The sequence below is a fragment of the Lissotriton helveticus genome, chromosome 6, assembly GCF_964261635.1.
Source record: "Lissotriton helveticus chromosome 6, aLisHel1.1, whole genome shotgun sequence".
NCBI lineage: Eukaryota > Metazoa > Chordata > Amphibia > Caudata > Salamandridae > Lissotriton > Lissotriton helveticus.
Genome location: NC_136067.1, coordinates 331,734,978 through 331,760,276, shown reverse-complemented (window position 1 = coordinate 331,760,276; position 25,299 = coordinate 331,734,978). Strand labels below are relative to the sequence as shown.

Below are 25,299 nucleotides of genomic sequence, written 5' to 3'. Positions count from 1 at the left end.
TCATTCCATTCCATCCATCATGTTTTGTTTTCATCAGTGAGTCAATCCTTTGCAAAACAACTGACCTGGTTAGTACATAGAGGAAAGCAAACTAGTCCCTCACACCAGGGCTTCATCCTTATAATAAGTTAATTACAGAAGTGAACATCTAACTTTATTTCTTCTACTACAGTGCTACAATTGAGGATTTGCATGTGTTGAATAGTGAGAGGATCAGATACATCAATATGTTATTAATATCTCTATGAATCTTAACATATGTGCCTGCATGGCTCTTGGGCAGGAAAGTGTAATGCTACCTTCTTTGCCAGCTATAACCATTTACCAATGGTAACTAAATACTAGCAGAAAATCAAATTAGGAGGGAGAGATGGGGTACTAATAGACTTTTCCACCTATCCCAGAGACATCTTAGCCGTCGGCAATACATTAACTGCGGCTTCTTCAGCCTAAGGAAGCAGAGTTAAGATCCACTACTTGTGGAACATGGCAAGTTAACACGTCTGGATTCCGGTCACCCCACTATGCAGCTAATGCAGTGGTTCCCAAACTGTGCGCCGCGGCACCCCGGTGCGCCGTAATGAGGTGCCAGGGGCGCCGCGCACAGTCTAGGGTGACCAACCGTCCGTAAATTTCACGGACGGTACATACGCCTTTTGTCTGTAATTGTGGCCATCACAGGGAGCAGCGCTGCTCCCCTGTGAGAGGCCTCACCCCTGCTGATGGAGCCCCCTCGCACTTCTCCTAGAGCACAAGAGCAGCCCCTCCTGCCCATTGTCATTCAGTATTGCCACACACAGAATGACAATGGGGCAGTCTGGGGTGTGACAGCATGTGGCGGCCTCCTCCTGCCTCAGTGAACAGCAGGGCAATCTGTTAGAAAAAGGTAAAACGCCCAAGCTGCAATGTTAGAGAACACTTCATGTAAAGAAGCCTGTAAAACAAGTTAATAAAAAGAAGGGGTTATCGTTCTTTCTCTGTCTCGTCATTTTAGAACTGAAGTATTTTCAATAATATATTCAACAAAGCATGGTTGCTGCTTTTTTATTTTAAGGAACTAGCAACCATTGACAAAGCCAATAGTCCTGGCTTCTTGTTGGTGTAATGATGTTTGCTGTATTATATATCTGGATGCAATGACAGAAATAACTTAATACCAGTCGGGCGCAACACTATGCTAAGCGCAGATTTTTTGCCTAGGTGTTTTAAACCACGCCCTTAATTACATCCAACATCCCCTTTGAAGAAACCCCGCAGTTTTTTTTTACACCACTTAAAGCCGTGGAAACAACACCATGTTACAGTCACCTCACATCCTGGCACTGTGCATCATGTGTGACTCATGACTTCTATGTTTTCAGTCTGCCTATGTGCAGGGGCATAGTGAACTCTCCACCACCCCACCCCTTGCTGCAGTTCGTTCTTGATGGGGCTCTTTTGCCTGCAACTCTCCAGACAAAGGCTCAACTCATAATGTGAAAAGGTGGGTGAGTAAATAAGTGAAGGAATGTCTGAATGGCTGGATGGATTACTGAAAGGATGAATGGATGAATGAAAGGGGGGAATGGATAGATAATGAAAGAAAGGATGGATGGATGCGCGAATGAGTTGAAGTATAGATGAGAGAAAAGGTAAATAGATGGATGTATGGGTGGAAGAGTGGATGGGTGTGTGGATGGATGGATGGATGAATAAATGAAAGGGTAGATGATGGGCAAGTGAATGGGTGGATGGATGAATTTATAAGTGAATGGTGAATGGATGGATGAGTGAAAGGGTGGATGTAAGGATTGATGAGTGAGTGAAAGGGGGTTTTATGGACAAAAGGATGGATAGATGAGTGAAGTGAAAGATGAGATTAATATTTCAAGCATTCCAACCATTATAATACCTTCATTGCGTCCCAATTACTTTAAGGAAGACAACAGGAAGTACATACCCCCCACCCACCGGTAAAAAAATGGTGGGGAGCCACGGCCAACTGCCGGTTAGGTCAAGGGAGGCACAGGTCAAAAAAGTTTGGGAACCACTGAGCTAATGAGAGAAACCATAATAAAACATAGCTTTAGAATAAAATACAAATCTCATGTTGTACGCCGCAATACAAATTGCAGCAAGCAATCTCCCAACTTATTTTGTTAACCACAGTTTGTGCTATGGGTATGATGCCAGTCATAGGTTAGGCAGTGAAAATCTCAACTAGTAAATGAGTGACAAGTTAGAAACAAACCCCATAAAGGCATTGACTTATGTTACATGAATGAAGGCTTAACAGCAAATGTTATACTCTACTGTGGTCAAATAATGTTGGGTGTTCCCTGCATGGCCCATTGATGTTTTCACTATGTTAGCCTAACTGTGCATGTTATAGCCTCATTTTCTTTTGCTTTTGTGCCTCATTGTACTTTCACATGGAACTGGTATATGTTTTTGTGTTCTGTTCTTTACCTGAGATTTGAACTGACCATCATAGACAAGGCCAAACAACAATGTTCCTTGTTATTCTTTCTGGCCAGGCACTAGCACCTAGGGGAGAGGTGTGGCGCCACGGCCAGGGCGACTGATGCTGGGCGCTGGGGATCATGGTTCAATCCCTGGCTCTCGCGGCAGGGGTCTGCCCAGCACCATGCAACTCTGGGCAATAGCTTGCTTAATCTTCCCAACAGCCCCCAGCGCCGAGATACCCCTTTGGGGGCGATTTGTGTGCTATACAAGTACTGGATTTACATTTTTTTGGTACATTTATTTTATAGAAATGTAGCTGTTTATGTGCACACATGGCTAGTCATATAGCTGAGCACAGGAAACCAAAAACATGCACATGGAACATGAGTTCTGAAACAAGATCACTCAGTTTGCCGAGATGTAGAGCCTCCATCTGTGTATTCCTAGGCACAGGGTCTGCTACAAATCCCAGACATCTTATAAAAAAATATTCATCCAGCTTCAGAAGCGGGGAGGGGCGATTAGACTACTGTGTCCTATATAATGACAGGGCTTTTCATGGTATAAGGTTCAGTAACCATGCTAATTATATTTTTAGTATGCATTGGTTTTTTAATCGTGGCACAAATACTGCATTTCAGAGCATGATAGTTTAAATGAATATTCTAAACTTCCTTTGTGTCTCCTGGTTATCTTATTGTGGACAAATACGAGTGAGAGAGCAAAAGGGTGTGACCTGTTACCATGATTACTGAGAGGGTCCAGAGTGTCGTATTCTGGGATGCCAATTCACTTGTTTCTCTGGTAAGGTTAGGAGGGCAGGTGTGGCACTATAGTTAGTCAGACTAGGGCTCATGAATACTGAGGTGGTATGGCGACTCAGTCCCTACATACTTATGTTCTATGGTCCCAACATAGTTCTATTCCAGAGCAGAATCCCTGCAACAATAAGAAAAAGTGCAAGCAAACAGTCAACAAAATATTTACAACTGCAGATAGGCCGTTGGGATGAATGGCCTAAAGACACATTCTGTTTCAAAAGATTGTTGGGCGGACCCCAAGAACTTCCGGCCCATCTCCCTGCTCCTGTTCCCAGCGAAGGTCATCGAGAAGACCGTCAACAAACAACTGACCCGTTAGCTCGAGAACAGCATCCTGGACCCGTCCCAGTCAGGATTCCGCTGTAACCACAGCACCGAAAACTGCCCACATCGCCGCTACTGATGACATCAGGGCCCTGCTTGACAACAGACAAACCGCGGCCCTCATCCTCCTGGACCTGTCAGCCGCCTTCGACACAGTCTGCCACCGCACACTACGCACACGCCTCCACAATGCCGGGATCCAAGAGAAGGCCCTGGACAGGATCACCTCTTTCCTCTCCGGCAGAACACAGAGCGTCCGCCTCCCCCCCTTCCGCTCCGAAGCCACCAAGAACATCTGCGGCGTACCCCAGGGCTCATCCCTCAGCCCAACGCTGTTTAACATCTACATGGCACCACTCGCCTACGTCACCAGACTGCACAACCTCAACATCATCTCTTACGCCAATGACACCCAGCTGATCCTCTCCCTCACCATGGACCTCAACACTACCAAAACCAAACTCCACGAAGGAATAAAAGCTGTCACTGAGTGGCTGAAGAACAGCCGACTGAAGATGAACTCTGACAAGACGGAAGTCCTAATCCTCGGATCCATCCCCTCGGCCTGGGACGACTCCTGGCGGCCGACCGCACTGGGAACAGCTCCAACACCCACCAACCATGCACGCAACCTAGGGTCATCCTCAACTCCACCCTCTCCATGACAAAGCAGTCAACGCCGTCTCTTCCTCCTGCTTCAACACCCTCTGCATGCTCCGCAAGATCTACAAGTGGATCCCTAATGAAACAAGAAGAAGGTCACCCAGGCCCTCGTCAGCAGCAGGCTGGACTACGGAAACGGCCTCTATGCAGGAGCCTCGGCCAAACTCCTGAAACGACTTCAAGGCATCCAAAACGCCTCTGCACGCCTGATCCTCGACATCCCCTGCCGCAGCCACATTACACACCACCTGAGAGACCTACACTGGCTCCCTGTCAACAAAAGGACAACCTTCAAGCTCCTCACCCAAGCACACAAGGCACTCCACAACACCGGACCAGTATACCTTAACAGACGACTCAGCTTTAACATCCCCACCCGCCAGCTTCGCTCTGCCGACCTCGCCCTCGCTACAGTCCCCGCATCCGAAGAGCGACCTCCGGCGGCAGATCATTCTCCCACCTCGCCGTCAAGACCAGGAACACCCTCCCCACCCACCTACGCCAAACCCAAGACCTGCTGACCTTCAGAAGACTCCTAAAGACCTGGCTCTTTGAGCAGTAGCAGCATCCCCTCCCCCCACACCCTTGAGACCCTCACGGGTAAGTGGTGCGCTTTACAAATGTTCTGAATGATTGATCTTATGATCACTGGAAACCCTCTAGCAACCTGACAACCAAGATTCTGATATTTGAGCTTCTACAAGAAGAAGGCTCAATGGTTAAATGCCTTATGAAAGTCACTGAAGGGTCGAGCACCTATTAAATGGCTTGAAGCCTCCTCGTCATCCTTTGAGGAGGAAACAATGATATGCCTAACTGGTGAGAGGTACCATCCCTTCTCAATAAACAGCACTAAAGTTTGCAGATATATGGTGTACTTCATTAAGAGCAGAAAAATGTTAATCACCAGAAATAAGGTTTTTTATCACAAAGATTTTGTACACAAAAGAAACACTTACTTTTAAATTGATTCAGCTTTCACACAAAAAAATAATTTGGCTGTCTATTAAAAAACAAGTACAGCTGCGATTTTCGTAAACAGATAGTCCTCCTGGTGCAAGAAGATGTCGGTTTTGAAAATGTGTCAAACAAGAAAAGTTCAGCCACCAAGAAAGTTAATAGTATAAGTGGATCAGCAATGTTCTATTAAGATCAGACTTGTGTGTTTTCTGCACACCTAGTGCAAATAATTGTGAATCAATTTCTTTCTGATATTATACAAAGAAAGAGTGAACGCATTCGTCTATAACACAATTCAGACTAAGAAAGGTTCATTCATGCCAGCGGGAGCACAAATTATCCAGGTCAGATGAAAGAGTTAATGGCTGGATGTAGGTATCAGTCTATCGACGATTTCACAGCGGCACCAAAGAAATTCCACAGCCATACTGTAACTACCAACAAGAGAAAGAGGGCCCCTTGAGCCAAAATAGTAGGGCAGGAAACCGGGGCAAGCAAAAACACAAAACAAACAAACAACCTGCCAACTAAAAACCTTGACAGCAGAATATATCCATACTTTAACTCCTAGGTGTATGAACTGCTTTTACAAAACGGAATCTTTTGAACGGGGTAAGACCAGTAGTGGTGCTTGCAAGAGTGAAGCATAAGTGGAGCTTGCAGGTTGAGAGCAGGAGCAAAATGCCAAACTGTAACAAGCTGAAGGAACTTCAGCACACAGGTCATACGGTTTTTAAATATACTGGTAAAACAGAAACCATCAAAACGGAAAGTACTAGTTCCTGAACTGGAATCATTTGTCCCCCCCAAAAAAAAGAGTAGGTCTTAGAGAGGGATATAATGGACTGGTGCTTGGTGGCCATCTTCAATTGGTGCTAAATTCTAAAGGAGAGTTATACTATAGCCTTAGAGCCCGCCAAAGTGGGATCTACCGGCCATTAAAGGCCCGCTCCAGCGCGTTAAAAGCCTGAGGCGAGGGCCTTTAACAAGGAAGTGGGCCTTTAATGGCCGGTACAGCCCACTATGGAAGGCTCTAAGACTATTAGAACAGTCCACCCCAAGACTGCAGAATGTTCTCATTTGTAAAACAAAGGCCTCATGGAGCAGGGGGGGGGATTGAAATCCCCTCGGGCTCCATGAGGCCTCTTGTTCACAGCAACAGCTGTAAACAAACATTGGAATGTTGATGCTCCGGGCTTCTACCGGCCATTAGAAGCCCGGAGCACTCCATTGTTTTCAATGGAGCGCTCAAAATTCCAACGTTCTAAATAATACTTTGTGCCTTAACCATTGCCTGTTGCTTGCCTGTTGCTAGCCTGGAACCTTAGCAGATAGTCACTTATTGTTTATTATCCTTTTTTGTCAAAAAGGACAGGAAGAACAAATTCTGAATATAAATCAACAAGTATTACCTGTAATTTCTTCTGAGAATAAATAAAATATTTGTGGCTAGTTTGGGTCTAAGGAGAGCATGATACTTTCGATGCGCTCTTGGTTCCAACTTTGGTACGACGTACCTGGCTTCTTCAGTGAAAAGCACTACTGGAAAGAAGCCTTTGGCTGAGCCAAGGTAAAAGATACTAGAAATTAAGATTTGCCTTCAAATACCTAAGTACTGTAGGAAAGGAGTGTATTAAAAACGTAAGAAAAACTCCAATAGGTCATACACATTCGTTTCACTAATAAGGAGGCTTTAATGAATCTTTAAAAAATATCGATTTAATTCTAAATATTTCAAGCTTCCATTACCAAAATGAGCTTTGACAAAAGTTTACGAACAGAAAAAAAACAGATGACTAAGGTCCTCATTACTAGTGCACAGGAATTCCAGATGGAGTCACAAACATAGCTATAGGCCTTAATATGAATTGCAAGGGCAGTGGGAACCCCATAGATCTGTCAAGTTTCTCCCAGAGATTTTGTCAGGCGAAAGTGATGTGGAGAAAGGAAAATTACCAGGGAAATCTGACCCAAAATTACAGATTCTCCAAGCAATTGCCTCAAACCCACTAACCACATTATTTAACGCCCCAGAGATTAACTGGACCACGGTACAGTTAACACCAGGGGTGATTAGTTAACCACCCGTGCTCTGGGGCACTCATAACGAGGCCCTCAGTTTTTCCATATCTTCCTCTATAAAAACAAGAAATATAGACTAGTAGAAACAGCAACGTAAAAGTGTTTATCGTATTGAATTTTAACAGCAAAATACATACGTGAAATGTAAAAATATCAAATATTGCAGATATTTTTAACACACTAAAGGTCCCAGCAGATTTTAACAGTACTAAACAACAGACAGGGTAAGAAATATTCTTACCAAATCGACGGTGGGAAGGAAAACTTGTTATTAGACAAGTACTGTGGTGAATTATGGGCGTGGTAGAACCCAGAGGCCTACGGCTGGCTTTGGTTAACTGTCACCCGCGTCTACAGCCAAACACTTTCAACAAAAGTTACAAATGGTTGTTTACTCTGTTTTGCCTGAAACAGAGGAGGGTTTGTTCTCCCACTGAAATCCACATCTTTACATAATGGCTCACAGTTCACCTGGACACCACTAAGCAAGAAATTACAACAGTTCAGTTTTCAGGTTCTCTTCGGCAATCTTTTAATTGACATGGTGAATGTATATTTAGTGTCTATTCTTTGCCCTATCTGGGGTGACAGTGCAGCAGTCTGAAATATCTATTCCATAAATATACATAAAGTGTATTTTAGAAATGACCTCTTTAACTGTTAACCTGGTTTATATCAGCTGTTTCCAGGAGCTGCACTCAGACATTGTCAATCAAATCTTAGATCACTCCAGATGAGCATTTGTCTCTCACATCTATGCTATACGATGTTTGGTCTATTTTTCTGCCTCCCATGCAGTACTTACATGGCAATGCATTAGGGGCTATTTTACATCTAAAAAGTACACAAAATGATCACATTTATTTTTTCTCAAACATACCTTGTATACAGAGAGAAATGGATTTTACCTGCCTGCTTTTTGAATGATTTTGTCATGATACACGTGTGAGCCTGATCCTAAAATGGCTTACAAATTGCTTTTTGTTGGTCACATCAGAGGGCAATCTTGGGTTTAAGCAGTCCCAATTAGCTGAACAAAAAGTAAGTAGGATATGTGCACACACATGTACACATTAGTATGCAGGAACTTGATCAGACAACAACTTTATCTATACGAATACCACACCACCAATAAAGCACGTCACTAAAATCCTCAACATCACCACTATGATACCAACCCCAAGACCATTACTGCCACTATCCATGCTACCACCAAAATAGCACGATCAATACCAACATCACTAATACCATTACCACCACCAAAACCATGAACCCTGACAATTACACACCACCAATACATCAGCACCAAGACCACCACTAATTCCACACCACAACTAACAATACTACTCTCATCACTAACTGTAACACTACCAATAGCCTCACCACCACTACCAAACACTGGGAAAACCAATAGGTCTGGCTTTAATCTGCTATCCCATACAAACATCAATTCGGCTTTCCCATGGTTTCTAAATGCATTATCAACTGAAAACCACACCTACTAACTTTAACAATGCTTGTTATCATTACAGACGGTTTAAACGATGTACCCTGGCTTTTAAATTGTGAAAGAAGACTTAAAGCTCTGGCAAGATTTTGTGTAAAGTATGAGAATGACATTAGCAACTGAAAGGAGTTTGTTTTCATGTGGCATCTTTGGAAAAAAACAAAACGACATACCTGTACCAGACGTATTGCAGAATAAACAGAGCGGGACCTGTAATATCAAAAACAAAGAAGAGGAAAAAAAGATTTTTAAAGACGTATGCTTTATCTCCAAAAGTCTAAAAGTTCTGCAAGAATTCGAAAAATGAGGAGATTGTGAGTACCCCTAGCTCAACAATTTTACATCTATTCTACAGTATAAGCACGGAATAGGACAAAGAATCGGGGTAGACAGATATAAAAAATCTAAAATAAATCAGTGCCTTGACTGCTGATACAACATATACGTAATAAATCAAGAACATTCATTTTATTTTCTTATAACTGCTACCATGGTGGATCACTAGCAGGAAGATTATGGGTCCTTATAGCACTAGGACATTAAAAAATAGTAGATACTTAACAGTTTATCTTTTTTGTCACAAAGGACATGAAGAACAGATTGTGAATATAAATCAACAAGTATTACCTGTAATTGCTTTTGTGATGACAAATGAAACGCCATGTTCTCTTTTTCCTCTGGGCTGCAAATAGAATAATAGAATTAATGTTCATGCAATATTCGAACATTTACATTTTGGATGGTTCTGTTAAATGGGGGAGTTCATTTCATACAAAGTGCAAGTACCACAAGTTCATAGGATAGGCTGAGGGGCGGATTGACTAACCTTGTTAATTTTTATTCTCCTCAATCAGCTAGAATTTGCCCAGCCTTCAGTTAGCTGAGGTGTAGTATTGCGCGGAGCAGGGAAACTAGGGAAGTGGACTTCAGCAGGATTGAACGATAGACAAGCAATACAGGAAATAAACTTAGCATTAGGAAAGAAAAAAAAAAAAAAAAGATCGCCTGTGACATCTTCTGGTTTTCCCGATGCTCTTGCCTTGGAACAGACAGCCTGAGGATTGAAAGGCTGACAAGCTGCACTAGCGCCTGCTCTTGCTGCTCACGCTTTTAAAGTTAATGTATTTTTAAATTGCTTCACTGTCAATTCATATCCCGGCATTCCTCACCTGGGGTTCTATTGTTCTGACTGTCTCCCCGGTCCACCGCAGCACGTTCGTGGTCTTTGTGTGGAGGGAGCGTCATTAACCAACCTAAGCAGGGGATTCCTACTCACTTCCTGACTAGGCAAACTAGAGCAGCCATTGTGGCAGGCCATCCATCACCACCCTCCTTTGTACCACTTTGTTCGCCATAAGTTGGCAGGGTATTCTCAGACGTGAGTCGCTTGCTCACTTTGCCACTGGATTCAAGCAAGCCGGGCTGAAGACGGCTGAAATGCCAGAAACCGGTCCTCGGAAACTTGTTTCCAGGGAAGGCATGGCTTGGCAGTTCGGGCTGGACTGTTCCCATGAGGCACAGGGTCAGACTGATTTGCATATGGCCATGTCTGAATACGGGTGGCAGAGTGGGCTAAAGAAAGGTGATGGATTAAACCCAGATCTGTTGACTGGGTGTGAGTGTTTGATTGGTTCAGATGCTCCGTCCATCACCAACCCCTTTTGTACCACATTGTGGCAGGGCGACGCTCTAGTGATTGACGGTCCCCAGACATTCTTGGCGGCATGGCAAGCCCGTCCGCTACAGACGGCAGCCAGGGCCAGAGATGCTGCCCGTTTTAGCATTGCTACCAGTCACATTTATAACAACTTAGAGTTGATCTCTCTTAGGCCCTCTCCATGCCTGTTCCCGCCCATCCTGACTTTCGGAGACACTAAGGTAGATTACACATGTCTTCACTGTGGGTTCTCCTTAAACATGGTTAGTCCTCATAGATGTCATTTACCCCGGTCTTTACACAACCCCCCCAATCCCCCCCCGGCCCCTTTGAAGGTGACACTAAAAGCCAGGCTGATCAATTGCAGGTCTCTGGTCAAACAGTGATTGGATATTTGCCAGTCTATCACAGATAATAACTGGGATCTGTTATTTTTGACAGAGACGTGGCTTTGGGAGGACACCAATCCCACTCCGTCTCTAGCCATCCCAGATGGCTATGGCATTGTGTGTGCCAACAGGCAGAATGGGAAATTGGGAGGGGGTGGCCATTATTTATAAAACAAAATGGGAGATCACAGCACCTCCCTTTTAGCTGGTGGACTCTATGGAGGGGCTATCTTTCTGTATCAAGTTCTCTGCAACCACCTCCTGCTCTGGTCTTTTGCTTTATAGACTGCCGAGCTCCAGCGTTAATGAAATTGCGAGGCTTGCTGATTACATCGCGCAAGCTAGTATACGTTACGCCAAATTTTACTATGTTAGGGGACCTGAATTTACATGTGTATGATATCTCATGCCCACACAGCTCTAATTTTATTGCCACTTTAACAGGATGTAACCTGACAACACGTTTCCTCTCCAACTCACAAAGCAGACCATATCCTGGACCGGATCTGCTCTAATCTGCCTGACATCACAGTACATGCACCCCTACCTGTAATATGGTCGAATCATTTTCTGATCCGTTTTCAATTTATGTTGTCCAGCCCAGAGAAAGCCACCTCTATTCCTAAAGAATTTAGAAGCAATTTGAGCAACATCATCTTGGATTCAATAACGCAACTTACAAAGGACTCTAAACCCGTCCTCTCCAACTATCCTGAGATCAGCATCTCGAACCTGAACAAGTGGGTCGGAGGTGCTTTTGAGGCCCTGGCTCCGTTGTAAGTAGTAAAATCTCAATCTGGCTTTCGGGCCGGCTATAGCATGGAATCAGCATTAATTGAAATGGCGCATTCGATGTGCTGGGAGGTAGATGGGGGTTCAAAGGCGGTGTTAGTGCTGTTGTACTTGTCTGCAGCATTTTACACCGTCTCCCACCCTATCCTTCTGAATCGACTTAAGGCCATAGGAATTCAAGGCACAGTACTGACCTGGATAACGTCCTCTCTCTCTGACAACAAACAACAGGTCCAGACCCACCCTTTTACGTCTCCTGTTAAACCTCTTAAATGGGGTGTGCCACAGGGCTCTGCCCTGAGCCCGCTTCTTTTTAATGTTTACTTAACCCCGCTAGCGGAGATGATCTCTAAAACCGGGATCAAAATCATACCCTATGCTGACGATACCCAGCTATTGTTCACTTTTAAGGCGGTATCTGTCACCACTTTTGATCCCCTCAAGGCGTGTCCTAAGAACATTGCGGCCTGGATGGACCGCAACTTCTTGAAACTTAAACGCTGATCTTATTTTTTAATCAACCCTCCCCTCGTTCCTCCAATCTGTGGTGGCCTGAGGAACTGGGCACAGCCCCACTTCCCAAAGAATCGATCAGGAATTTGGGTGCTAGATGGGACAAACTGCTATCCCTTAGAGTGCAGGTGCAAACAGTTGTAGCCGCCTGTTTTGGAAAAATCAAAACCATCAGAAAATGTATTAACTACCTGCCTAACCCTACACGCAAAATCGATAGTCCATGCACTAATAACCTCTCATTTGGACTACGCAAATGGATTATATCTAGGTCTTTCCATTGGATTGATCCGCAGACTGCAGACAGTACAAAACGCTGTGGCCCGCCTGGTCTGTGGCGTTCTGCTCAGACAACATATCTCCCCCTTTTTGCGACAACTACACTGGCTTCCTATCGCTAAGCGAATCGAATTCAAGGCCCTGACACTAGCCTTTCGAGCTGGCAAAGGGCTAGGGCCGGTCTAACTCAGAAGGAGACTTCGCCCATATGCTCAGACCAGAACTCTATGGTCCAACACTCAATGTCGGCTGGTCACCCCCAGATTCCAAAAAGCTAGATCTGGAGGTAAATCATTTGAGGTGGGCGCCACTCAATGTTGGAACAAACTTCCCCTGTATCTGCGCCTCATTCAGTCGGACCCCTTGTTTCGCAAATCCCTTAAAACTTGGCTATTTAGTCATCAGGACTAGTCTAAGCGTGGTCAGCAGCCCTGCTCTTTGTCTGTGATAGCGCCGGGACACCCCGTTGGGGTAGCTGCGCGCTTAATTAATGGCGTATTATTATTATTTATTCCCGGAGAGGTCTCCCTTGTGTGCGCGTGCATGCGCAGTAGCCAGCTTGAAGTGCTTTTTCTTGAAGCCATTTCTCATAATCAGACTCCCAGCCATGATACTCGGTTTGCCATTCATCTACTGATTCAGGGTTGGCTCAGCCCTCCTTTGAACCCCTGCTGTCCATTACGCGTCATCCGGTTGGGTGCCAAGTAAATCCCTGCACCACAGTGACTCGTATTTTTCTTTGGGAGTTTGTGATGAGGCCATTTACCAACCGCCGCACAAGCTCCCATAGGGAAATGGGAGTCTGCGATCGCACCATGTGCGGTTGCATCGTAACTGCGGCTTCGGACCGCCGACCCGAGATCGGTCAGTTCCCAAACCACAGGGATGTCTTGACACTAAATAGGGTTATAAATAAAATAGCATGTATTCATTTGTAATGTGACTTTTCAATCTTTGTTCCCTTTAATTATCAGTCATGGACCATTCAGGCAGCCCTAGAACACAATAAAAAATGCTTTTCATTTATATTTGCTGTTCCAAGTATGCACAGATAAATGCTGAAAATACGCTCAAGGTGACTGCTTATTTTTGTACCATCTGGGACATCAATAAAATGAGTTGGCAACCCTTATTACAAGACTGGAAGTTTATTGCAGGATGAGCACAATATTTATTTCCTCCACCATTAATCCCTGCACCCTGAATAATGCCATAAAAGCAATAGTTTAACTTATATCTGAAACCCTATGCCAGCCCTCAATAACATGCTGAGTTACCACAAGTGTCTGGGAATGCACTCTGCATTCAGAGAACTCACTCCTCATTCTCGCCCTTCACTTTCACACTCACTCTGCACTCACAAGATCACAGTGTACTCACACTGATCACCACGCACTCACACCACCCGCTCACCCTGCACTCGCAGTGACCACACTGCACTTATGCCACTCACCATAAACACACACCGTTCTCCCTCCACTTACCCTGCGGTCAAATGAGCACACCGCTCACTCTGCACTCACAGTGATCACTCTGCACTCACAATGCTCTTGCGCTGTTCACCCTGTACCTCACCCTGCAGTCACACGAGCACCCTACTCACCCTGCTCATATGACACTTCACTCACCTGTCCACCTCAATGCTCACACTGCAATCTCACTCAAAGAAGCCTATCACTAACCATACATTCATTTGTCCCACTCTGCATTTACATCCGCACCCAAATTCACATGGTCACCTCACTCACCCTGCGGTCACTCCTCTCACACTGTTGCATCGCTCACCGTGTACTCACATGGGCACTCATGTCACTCCCACAACACAGAAGGGCTAATGTGCTTGCTACAAAGAACGTGTACAATGCAGATCACAAAACAGAGTGAGAAAACTACGTGTAGCGCTATAAAAAAGTGACATGTTAGTCAGAAAGGGGCTATAGATTGATGAGGTGCATTGTTGGCGAGTGGTCGTGAGGGAATTCATGGAGAAGGGGGAAATGGGAGTGGAGGTGCCAAAAAGACTGTTGCACAGTGTGCAACCAGTGTTAGGACAAGCCCTGGCTACGAGTCTTTGCTCCCCCGAAGTTCAGGTCTAGTTGAGCCCCTGGTATATGGAATACGCTCCAAGATCCATGACAAATACATTAGGGGACACTGTATTAGAGGAATGACATTCTGATTTGATATAATACTTACCAAGAACCTAGGTAAACACATTAGGGACACTGTTATTGGATGCAGTGGAAATGCCCTTAAGGTTACATATAATTCTTTGAAATTACCAGCGTAAGCACATGAGGTAGAACTATACCATTTTGGGTGTTGGGAAAGAACCTTAATTTCTAGAAGTGCTTCCTCCGTATTTATACCAAATTATAGCAAAACAAATATTTCTTGAAAAGTGCATTACAGACAGAGACTTCATTATTAGGTTATCCACTGCTGCAAGCCCAGAAAATGTTATAATAAAAGCAAGATGTCTTGTTTTCCACGAGAGTGACTCCATTTGTAATAATAATAATTATTATTAGTAGTAAAATTATTACCATCATCATTTTTAGTTTATTATTATTATAGGGTAAAAGGAAGACCAGAGAAAATGACTATGGAAAAGGGCCTGGACTACGGGACAGGGTATAGGAAAATGCAAAGAAATGCATATTCTACCTCAATGTGCATTTTATCAGCAATATTACAAGAATGCTTTATCGTCTTTTAGCAGTATAAAACCTGCCTCGCTTACAAATTCTTTATTTCAGGCAAAGTCTGGGGATGTTATCCTACACAGAATAGAGGAGGACAAGGGATTGGAATACGTCAGCACCCCCTAGAGGCCAAGAGAGATTATATTAATATCAACACGTTAAAAACGCTAGAGAACCAGGGAATAAAGGAAGGTGTTAAAAGTGCGTTGGTGCTGTAGTTTATGGTGCTTTTTAAAAATGGTGTAGTGGACATTATGATGCCTAAGTAGCTGACATTCTTTTAACCATGCACATGTGGAATTTGTCTTGTATACCCCGCATCCCATTCGCAATCCCTGTGCTTTTTTTCCTCCAGAATGCATCCGAACGTTTATTCCGGATCGAACATGCTCCAGCTCCTGCGTTACATCCGGACAGGGTTGGCACCCCTCCAAATCGGAGGGGAGGTTGGTGCCTAACGAGAGCCTAATTATGAGGAGCTAGGCTGAGGGTGCTCGTTTTAGGTCTGGCATTGACGCAGCAAGCTGCCAATCAAACCACTTCAACATATGTGTATTTCCAGAAAGATGTGGAACAGTGTCAAAGACAAGTGGAGGCATCATTTGCATCTCCTGTTTCTTCTCCCAGAAACCACGCCCCTTCTACCTGCCCTGCAAGCTCCACCTAGGCTCAAATTAACTGTGGTTGCAGGGAATGTTGAGTTAAACTCGTTATGCCTCCACCACTCACACACGGATGTCTTTATGGGGGAAAAGTGGTGGACATAAAGGACATTTTATTTTAAGGCTTGAGAAAAACTCTGTAAAATTGTTCGGACGCTTAATGTTTGATTTCTTACTGAATTATATCATAGCAAATAGGATCTTTCTCACATGGAGAAGCTGAATCCCTCGCCTGCCAGGAACTGCCGGTCATTGTCTGTTCAGTTAACAACTACTTATATTTCCTTAAAATAAATGGTGTATAGTATTCTCAAAGGTTGTATGACTACCCCCCGCCCCCCCCCCCCACCCCACTCCCGCCACATTCCCTCAGCCATTATGTTTTACAGGTTGCGGCCCAGAGACTCTCCTGCGCACTGTGGCATGCAACCAGTGCTTTAAATGGAAAAAAATAAGTGCAGGTACTCAACAAATTGAGATGTTAGCTAGGGGGCGGGGCTTGGGCGGGGTTTGGGGTGGGGTTAGGGGCCTGGCTATTGGCAGTCCAAAGGGATCCGGCCAGGGGCACACATTTAATGTGATTGAGATTTAATTGGTGTGCAGATGTGCATAATGATACAAAATCATTTCTGGTATATTTTGATTATTCCATTTCCCTTATACGTACAAAGGGGTACATTTATTATTAAAGTGGGCTTCTCATGGTGCAACACCTTGATCACATATGGCTCGCACAAGATATTTTCCTTAACATTTTTTGGAGAGGTTTAACTATGGTTAACCCTCTTGTCTCATTGCCACCTAGCAGACACCACTCAGCCCCTCCTAGATGGCACAGCCTTGCCTTCAAGCTCCTTACCTGTTGTAAAGTCTGATTCCCTCTTACTGGAGTCGAGCAAGCTGCTGAAAGCTTGAGCCAGGATGCCTGGCTCTGATTCAGTTCCAGGTCCTCATGCACCCTCAAGCCAAAAATGAACTGAACTTTGATGGTGCATCTGCCTGCCAACCAAACTCTAATTTCATGTGCAAAGAATAAAGACAAAATAGTGGCCTTTGTTGTAATACACGAGAGAAAGCAAGAAATGGCCATCTGGAGGCTGTATTGCACAATGTGAAAGCAGAAATTCTGGGATTAATTCTGGCTTCCGCACATGACTAAATTGTGTGATCATAGACAAATATTTTATCTCACCAAGCCTCCTTTTTCTTCCTTTGCATATATGATAGTATACACAAATGCATGAATTCAGGATGTGTGCCTTCTTGTGTTAGATTTAATACACTATAATGTTGCTTCATTCATGAAAAGAAAATAGGCCATATACGATATATTCATGAAAAGTGGCTTGCTTCCTAGATAACTAATGGCATTGTCGTCACGGTGGGAGCACAAACACCTCTCAAGGCGGTGATATAAACTTGTGCACCAAGGTGAAATGATTCCAGATTACATCATTATATTTATGTCAATGATAATGTTTTCAAGGCTCGACTTAAGTATGCACAGGATTTTAAGGCCAAGATAGAGAGGCCCGGACTGGCCGTTGCGGGCACCGGGCAATCCCCCGGTGCGCCGCAAGGGTGGGGGCTGGTTTGGGGCCCTGGGTGCCATTTTTGTTACAGGGCAGTTTTTGCAGCATAGCTGCAAAATCGGCCTTGTAACAAAATCGGCCGAAAACCGGCCCGGCAAAGTGCTCGGTCGCACCCCCAGGGGGCCGTCCGAGCACTTTGCCAGGGCCGGTTTTGGTTCTCAGTCCGGCCCTGAAGATAGACTTCCTGGTTCGGATCTGCCTGGCCTCTCCTTATTAATTTGTTGGTCCGCCCACCTCTACCCCTCCCAGAGCCCCTCCATTAACCCAAGAGAAAACGGCCACTAAAAATCAAAATACAATTGTGTTCAAACACTGCGTAGAAAGCAGATCTGCACTGAAGAGAGAGTGGCCTTACACTTGCTAAAAGCGCACCCTTTCACCTCCGCTTCAAGTCAGAGTGTGGTAATGCAGGGCTTATCAGGCTTGCAACTATATAACTGCCATGCTGGATACTGCAGCCAACACTCACTCATGCAAGTACGTGCACAGTGACATAACATAATATAACATAACATAGAAGCACTCGTGCACGCAGACAGACGGGAGATTCAGCACATGTTATATAAACGCTTACATTCTCTGCTGCACACATTACTAAACCTTGATTCCCACGTGCTGTGCTACAAGCATCACCATCACCACCTTTCTCTTCACTCTGGATTCAAACAAGTGCTGCCCTACTCCGATATGCCTGCAGGAAGACTTCTCCTAGATATCCTGAGAGTCATGAGATATGCCTCTTAGTAGGCCCTGCTCTCACACCTACAGTGCTATGAACTACACAGAGACTGTGTGCAGTCCTGCCAAGTGTCACGCATCATGCGTTAGCCTACCCCATTTGAAGGCAAGTCCCCGCATTGCCGCATTAAAAATTATTATCACGCATATTGTGCCTCTTGTACTAAGATATAAGGCTGGAGGACTGCAGTATTATAATTAGCTCTCTGAGGAAAGCCGCTGTGTACGCCAGTCCGCACTGCTGGAGGCTCGGGACTGGCTCAGCTGCAGAGATACATTCACCCTCAGCATTTTGGATCACGTGCGCACGTCAGGAGAGTGGCTGCAATGATTCGACTAATGGCTGCACAGCCGAGACATGGCACTCAAAGGCGGGCCGGGTTGGCGCCAGTTATGTGCAGTTTGGTAGCAGCAAGTAAGTCCTGCCACTGTAGTGCTCGCACCGTTTGTGTTGTGCGCTGTGGTGTCAGTAAAATATATAACTTCACACAGCACAAATCCGACCTTACCTGACCCTACAGTGATGATTGCATATGCTCTGTGATTTAAAGTAGGGTTGAGGGGGCAAATTTACAAGCCCCTTACGCCAGATTTGCGCCGCCGTTTCGTCACTTTTGTGACGCAGTGGCGGGGCAAAGCCAGCGCCATGCTGCGGGCTATTTACAACGTGACGCATCTAGGGAGATGCGTCACTTTGTAAAGCCATGAGCCACATTTGGGCGTTCCTGCACAGGGGGTGGGTGGGGGCGTTCCTGCGCAGGAACGCCTCCGAAAAGTGGCTGAGATTTCATTCAGTCACTTTTCCGGCCTGTTGCGTCAAAACCCTACGCCTGCTTGAAGCAGGAGTAAGGATAGACGCAGCACGATAGGGATAGGGGCACTACGAGCCTTGCTGGAGCTGCGTCGTGCTTGCGACGCAACTCCATCAATGCGCCGCGTCTCCCTGGGGGGATGATGCAACACGCATCTGCCCATCCGTGCACCACGGTGCGATGCATTGTAAATGAGGCGCATCAGTGGTGACGCACGAGTGGGCAGATGCGTCGCAACTCTTCTGGCGCATCCCTACTGATTAGCAGAGATGCGCCAGAAGTAGTAAATCTGCCCTGAGGTATTTACCTCCTTTGACACACTTTTTAAATCAGAATTTCCTGCTCACCCTGCCTCCAAGAGTTCATTGCCGCACATGTGCCTAGTTAGATAATTACAGGAGGAGGCCGGTGTTCGGCCTGTCACCTCCTGACCCCAACACTTATTTATTTATTATTTATTTATTTTATAATATTTGTAAGGCGCGCAGCTACCCACAAAGGGTTTCCCGGCGCCGAAAAGTGGATCACGAGCCAGCTGACCAGAGGGGGGGTCCAGGGTACTTATAGGTCAAACAGCCAGGTCTTTACGTTTTTCCTAAAGATCCTGTAGTTTTCCTCTTTGCGTATTTGAATGGGCAGAGTGTTCCACAGGGTTGGGCCCAAATAAGAAAATGATCTCCCACCCATTTTGGCTCGTTTATACCTGGGAACCGCAAACTTTGCTGATGTGGCTGAGCGAAGGTTGCGATTGGGAACATGGGGTTTGGCAAGATCTAGAAGATACTTGGGTGCTGTTCCGGCTTTAATTTTAAACAAGTAGCTCAGCGTTTTAAAACGAATCCTGTTTTCGACTCTGAGCCAGTGTAGGTCCCTGAGATGTTTTGTGATCCTGGCATGTTTGGGTATTCTGCAAAGCATTCTGGCTGCGGCATTTTGCACCAGTTGTAAGCGTCTTACTACTGCTTTGTTTGCGCCCAGGTACAAGATGTTACCGTAGTCAAGCCGGGAAGTTACTAAGGCATTGACTACGGTCTTCTGGGTAGCACTTTATGCCTTTTTAGCCCTTGTCGTGGGGGATCCCTGAAGTTTGTGTCCCACACAACGTGAGTCTGAGAGCAGGTGCTGCGTGTCTTCAAAAGGCACAACAAGCAGGGCTCTGGAGACAGCGGTGCCACTTAGCAGATTATCTCACGGTCCTCACTACCTGAAATGTATTCCGAGTGCCAGCAGCTGTCTGGAGCCAAGGAGTGTGACAGACTCCAAGAGACTTTGGGGGACCCACGGCAAGCAGTCTTTAGATCTCCCGCTGCAGCACTGTGACTCTTTGAACATGGTAAGAGTAAAAATTGAAAGCTGCGGACATTTTAAGTGTTCATGATAAGGTCGGAGTTGAAGTTTTTTAGATAGCTACCACATGGTTTCAGACTGCTATGTGTGACATTTTCATAATTTTAGTACAGTTTTTGATAAATGTTTCTCTCATCTTCATTGCTTAATTTTGCTCGCAAAAAAGTCACTCATATTTGTTGAAATGTCACTCGTAATTACACTACAATTACGAAAATGTCACACATAGCAATCTGGAACCTTGGCAGCTTTGTCTGAGTGGACACTGCCTAAAGCATCACAGTGTGAGCCTGGCTCCTCCCAAACATCCTGCCAACTCTGAATGAATGCTACGGGCCGCAGCTCTATTAGCACTGTCAAGCACATTGAAAGGGGAGAGATTAGCACTTGATTAGAGTTCTTCAGGAAAACGGACCCGATATTTGTCAGCAGTATTGCGCTTCTTTTTTGTAAATGCAAATATCACTGAACTTGGCTTAAAGCCTATGAGTACCGGTACTCTCTTTGAACAAAGAGAAGTTCCAATTTAAAGCTCTGCATGCAACACAACCACCCCATGACCCTCCTCCCCAAGGGGTGGAAGGTTTGCCGCACCTTGAATTGCCACATCACTGTGAGAGGCATGTCTAGATTTGGTACACATTTTAAAGGACTTGTATTCAATATCACTGAAATGTCTGCAAACATGGAAGATAACCTGACCTGCCTAGCTCTGAAACCTGGGAGTACACAAAGAAACGCATCAAGCTCAGGCTTTACGGCTACTGTGAAGCACAATGGTGATCAGTGGAATCCTTGCACACGTCCGGCATTCTAGTGCATACTTTTTTTGCTCACTATGCCATGTCAGAGACCATGTTCTATTGCAAAAGGAACCACCCTGCCTGAATTTGGCTACCTGGGCCTCATTAAGCTAAAGTATTGTGGCACACCCAACAAAGGTAGGACAAGGAGACAAAAGACACACTGTAACCTTTCTGAGAGTGAGCAGGGCCCATAGCCAGTGCGAGGAGGGTAGACCCTTGGGCCAGGCGTTGAAAGAGAGCAAGGAGAGACCCAGCAGAGGTGCTAGGTAACCTGCATCAAAGAAAAAACGCTAACAGCAAAGACCTGCAAAGTGTGAGAGTGAATACCAAAGACAGTCAGTGTGACCAGACTCCGTAGACCGCATGAGAAGAGAGAATGGAATTTTATTTATTTATTTGAAAAGTTATATAACGCACGAACAAGACCCTTGCGGGTATCAGAGCGCTGTACAGAACTGGCGAAGGCACAAAGAAAACACAATTGTACAAATGGTGTAGAAAAATCCACACACTAAACAAATTAACAGACAAGAATACAGTAGGTCGAAACAACAGTGTAAAATAAGAATCAAACATGCATGAGAACAAGTTGAAGCTGTTAGTGTTAGCTGTTGGTGTAGAGCGAGTAACTAGTTATCAGACAAGAATACAATAGGTCAAAACAAAGGTGTAAAATAGGAATCAAACTTGCATGAAAACAAGTTGAAGCTGTGAGTGTTCACTCAAGAATAGCCGTTTGACATGTTTCTTGGAAGATGCAGTGGAAGGATTGGATCTGATCTCGGCAGGCAGAGCGTTCCAAATTCTTGGAGCAGGTCCAGTGAAAGCACAATTGTAAGATCTTTTCTTTTTGAATTTGGGAGGTTTCAAAAGTAGGGTAGACGTACTTCTTAAGTTCCGTCATGAGCCTGATAGTTCAAGCTTATTTGCCAAGTAAATCGGGGTGTTGTAGTGCACGGCTTTATGCGTCAAGCAAGTTATCTTGAAGCGTATCCTAGCTTAGATAAACAGCCAATTTAGTTGCAAAAGTTCGGGGGAGATGTGGTCATGTTTTCCTGGAGCCAGTGATGAGCCTGGACAATGCATTTAGAGTAGCTCTGAGAGGAGCCAAACTAGCTTTGGGCAGCCCAGCTAGGGTCACCAAGCCATATTCCAGTCGAGAGATAACCAACAATTGTACAGCAGGTCGGATGTCTTCGGGGGGAAGGAAAGGCTTGATTTTCTTAAGGGTGTGGAGTTGAAAGTTGGCTTCCATAGTAGTTGCACTAATGTGCGCTTGCATGTTTAGGTATTTGTCCATGGTGATGCAGAACGATTTAGCAGAGTCAACTACATGAGGGGTGCAATTAAGAGAAGTGAGTTGTTTAAGCCAGTCCTGGGTAGGTGCAGAGTGGTTGGGGAGAGTAATCAGATGGAATTCAGTTTTGAGAGTATTTAGGAATAAACAAGAATAATCAGGCTTTGCAGCATTTGCCAGATCGGCACACAGAAGACCTACAGAAGGCATGCTGATGCTGTGCAGTCAAGGACAATGCTACAAGCAAAAGAGACGGATAGACCTGGTTGTGAAGAAAGCCTGACACGCCATTAAACACGAGTTCAAGCTCTGTACCACCTGTGACAGGGGAGATGAGCAGAGAGGCCAGATTCTGCAGTCACTGTGATAAGTGAGAGGTGTAGTGAGTTTAGGCTTTGTTGTTACTGTATAATATAGAGCCTCGTAAATAAAACTGTCAGTATTTGGACCTAGAAATGTTAAGAGAGTGGAAGTCTCATATTCGAGTCTAGTTTCATGAGCTGCATTTATTCAGTATTCTTTTTAAATAAAAAAAAATTAATATTAATGTCTCAATTGCACATATAATCAATACCATCCTTTATCACTGGTTATATATGTGTGTGTGCTTATTAAATATATAAGAACAGTGATCTCTTAAGAGCATCCTGGCACACCCGTTTCTAACCCATCCAGTGTCTGGGCGCATACATTCAGGTTTCAAATAAGCTTAGAGATCTCAATTTATTCAATATTCAGTATTACTTAAGTGTCACAAAATGGTTTTAAACGCACAAGTTGCACCGTATTTATAGCATGCTAAAACACTGCTGGACTTGGGACTGATTGATGCAAGACCTCAAAAGAAATCCATGACGCGAAACAGCATGTGTGGGCCTTTTGTGAAACCTAGATTTGTGGCAAGCATTATAATTAGCTATTGCGTTTGACTAAGTAGTTGCTGTCCCCCGCTTAATTTCTGATGCCCAAGAGCCAGATTTAGCTTGTGCTTAATAAATTGCTGTTTCGAGTCCCGAACACTAAATGGCATTCGCTTAATTTGCATAACATTATCCTTTGAATATATTAATTCCCTTTTTCATACACAGCCAACTTCCAAAAGTAAATATACATCCATATCCAAGCGAGAACACAAAGTAAAAGCACTATGCTAAATGTACAATTTACTTATCGTACATAAATTACCTACAGCTAAAGAAAGTAGTCATTACTTTGTGCAAAACGACAGAAAATGCTCTTAAAAAGGAGCAGGCCTATGAATATTCTAATGGGTAAAATTAAGGTCACTGCACTGATCGCATTAGTGAAAAAAGGGTCTCTGGAGCATAGCAAAAAGAGTAGATTTATTTCCCAGAGGTTGAATTTTTCCTTAGGGCCGGATTTAAGTTTAAAAAAATGTTATCTGCATTTACAACATATACATGGACATTACGTCTGTAAGGAAAGACAAAACCAGAAACACTGGCCCACCGCCCACCCAACCTTACTCCCAGTCCCACACTCAGCAATCGCAAACCAACCCAGTAGCTTAGTCGATTAACTAGGGTCCCCTCAGACGAGTGGCTACATACAACATAGCCTAATAGCTGGCATCAGCTGTAGCCCCGTGGCAATCCTGTAGTTGAGATGTTTGTAATCTATTCGATGGATCTTCTTAAATTCCCTGGATAGGCAGGAAAGAGTAAGCTCAAACGTTTTCACACTATCTCGCTCTCTCTAATGAGCAGCCTTTATCACCTTTTACATCCTCAGGAGCCACCAAAGTTTCTGCCACCCGATCTCCCAGAGGGCTGACTAGCTGACCCTGATCTAGCCAAAATCACTTGTTTTACTGCGAGTAACATGCATAAGCTTCCCTAAGGTGGGTAAACCGCCTCAGGAGGAGAGGATCACCTCCAGCAGGCTGCCAAGCCTGATACAGTACCCTCCCTGATAATTTTTAGCAATTTTCTTCGAAACGGAGCAAAGTGGGGGAAAGACCATAGAATGTGAGTGAGAGGGAACTCCTTCGCACCATCCTCATCAAGCAATACTTTGGGATCTTTCAACAGTATGAATGCACCTCAAGCTGAAATACCATTTAGAGAAAATATTCAGAAAAAATATATTTTCCACCTGCTTGCAAAATTAAAATATTAGTCCTCTCTAATGAATCCTGCCATTATTTTTGATCCAAGTATATTCCCAACTTCCCCAACCACGATACAAGGAAAGGAAGCTTGCTTTCCTTCCGTGCATTGAGAATGACAGAGTAAAAAGAGTATCTGGTTGGCCTTCTCACAGGTTGCAAGGTGCCTTGTGGCTCCTGCCCTGAACAGCAGATTCTGTACCCGGGGTCACAACTGCAAGTAACTGGACATCCCTTCTCTTCCTCGCCGAATCCAAAGTTTCTTTCATCTGCTCAAGGAAAATATCCTTTAAGGTTATGCATTTTCTCTTCACCTTATCCAGGCCACTCTCCAGTGGACGTAAAATGCATTGACTACGGCTAAACCCTGACCACTTTTCTTACCAGATGAATGAATTCCAGTATACCTGAAGCTGCATCAAATGTTTCCTCTGGAAGCTGAATGGGGCAGCCTAGGCAACAGAGAATTTTTGGCAAATAGACATTTTAAGTGGCAATAATGGCACAGACCAGTGCATCCAAATGGATAAATCTATCTTGACTACATTTTGGAGCCACTTTGCTTTTGCTGTTTTATGTCCCTCCAATGCGGGATGTGCGTCAAGATAATCCCGATAAATAACAGATTCCGAGGGTTTACAGTGATATTGATACCTACATATTTGCTATGTTTGAGCCCACTGATATTCCCTTAATTCAATCATGATCACTGGCAGAGATAATTCCCGGTCTGTGATCGTTAGAAGCATGATATCAGCAAATATTATCAACTTAAAAAAC

General features: G+C 44.6%; 1 protein-coding gene across 3 annotated transcripts in view; it reads right to left on the bottom strand.

Moving 5' to 3' along the window:
• The window catches only part of NBAS (NBAS subunit of NRZ tethering complex), a 2,361,081-nt gene that overhangs the window by 2,286,185 nt on the left and 49,597 nt on the right, over positions 1 to 25,299 (bottom strand). For all 3 annotated transcript variants that reach the window (XM_078647778.1, XM_078647779.1, XM_078647780.1), the window contains exons 2-3: positions 9,430 to 9,484; positions 8,976 to 9,012 (exon numbers count right to left, since the gene is read on the bottom strand). In XM_078647778.1, the coding sequence (XP_078503904.1) occupies positions 8,976 to 9,012; positions 9,430 to 9,484 (92 nt within the window). The remainder of the gene's footprint in view (positions 1 to 8,975; positions 9,013 to 9,429; positions 9,485 to 25,299) is intronic.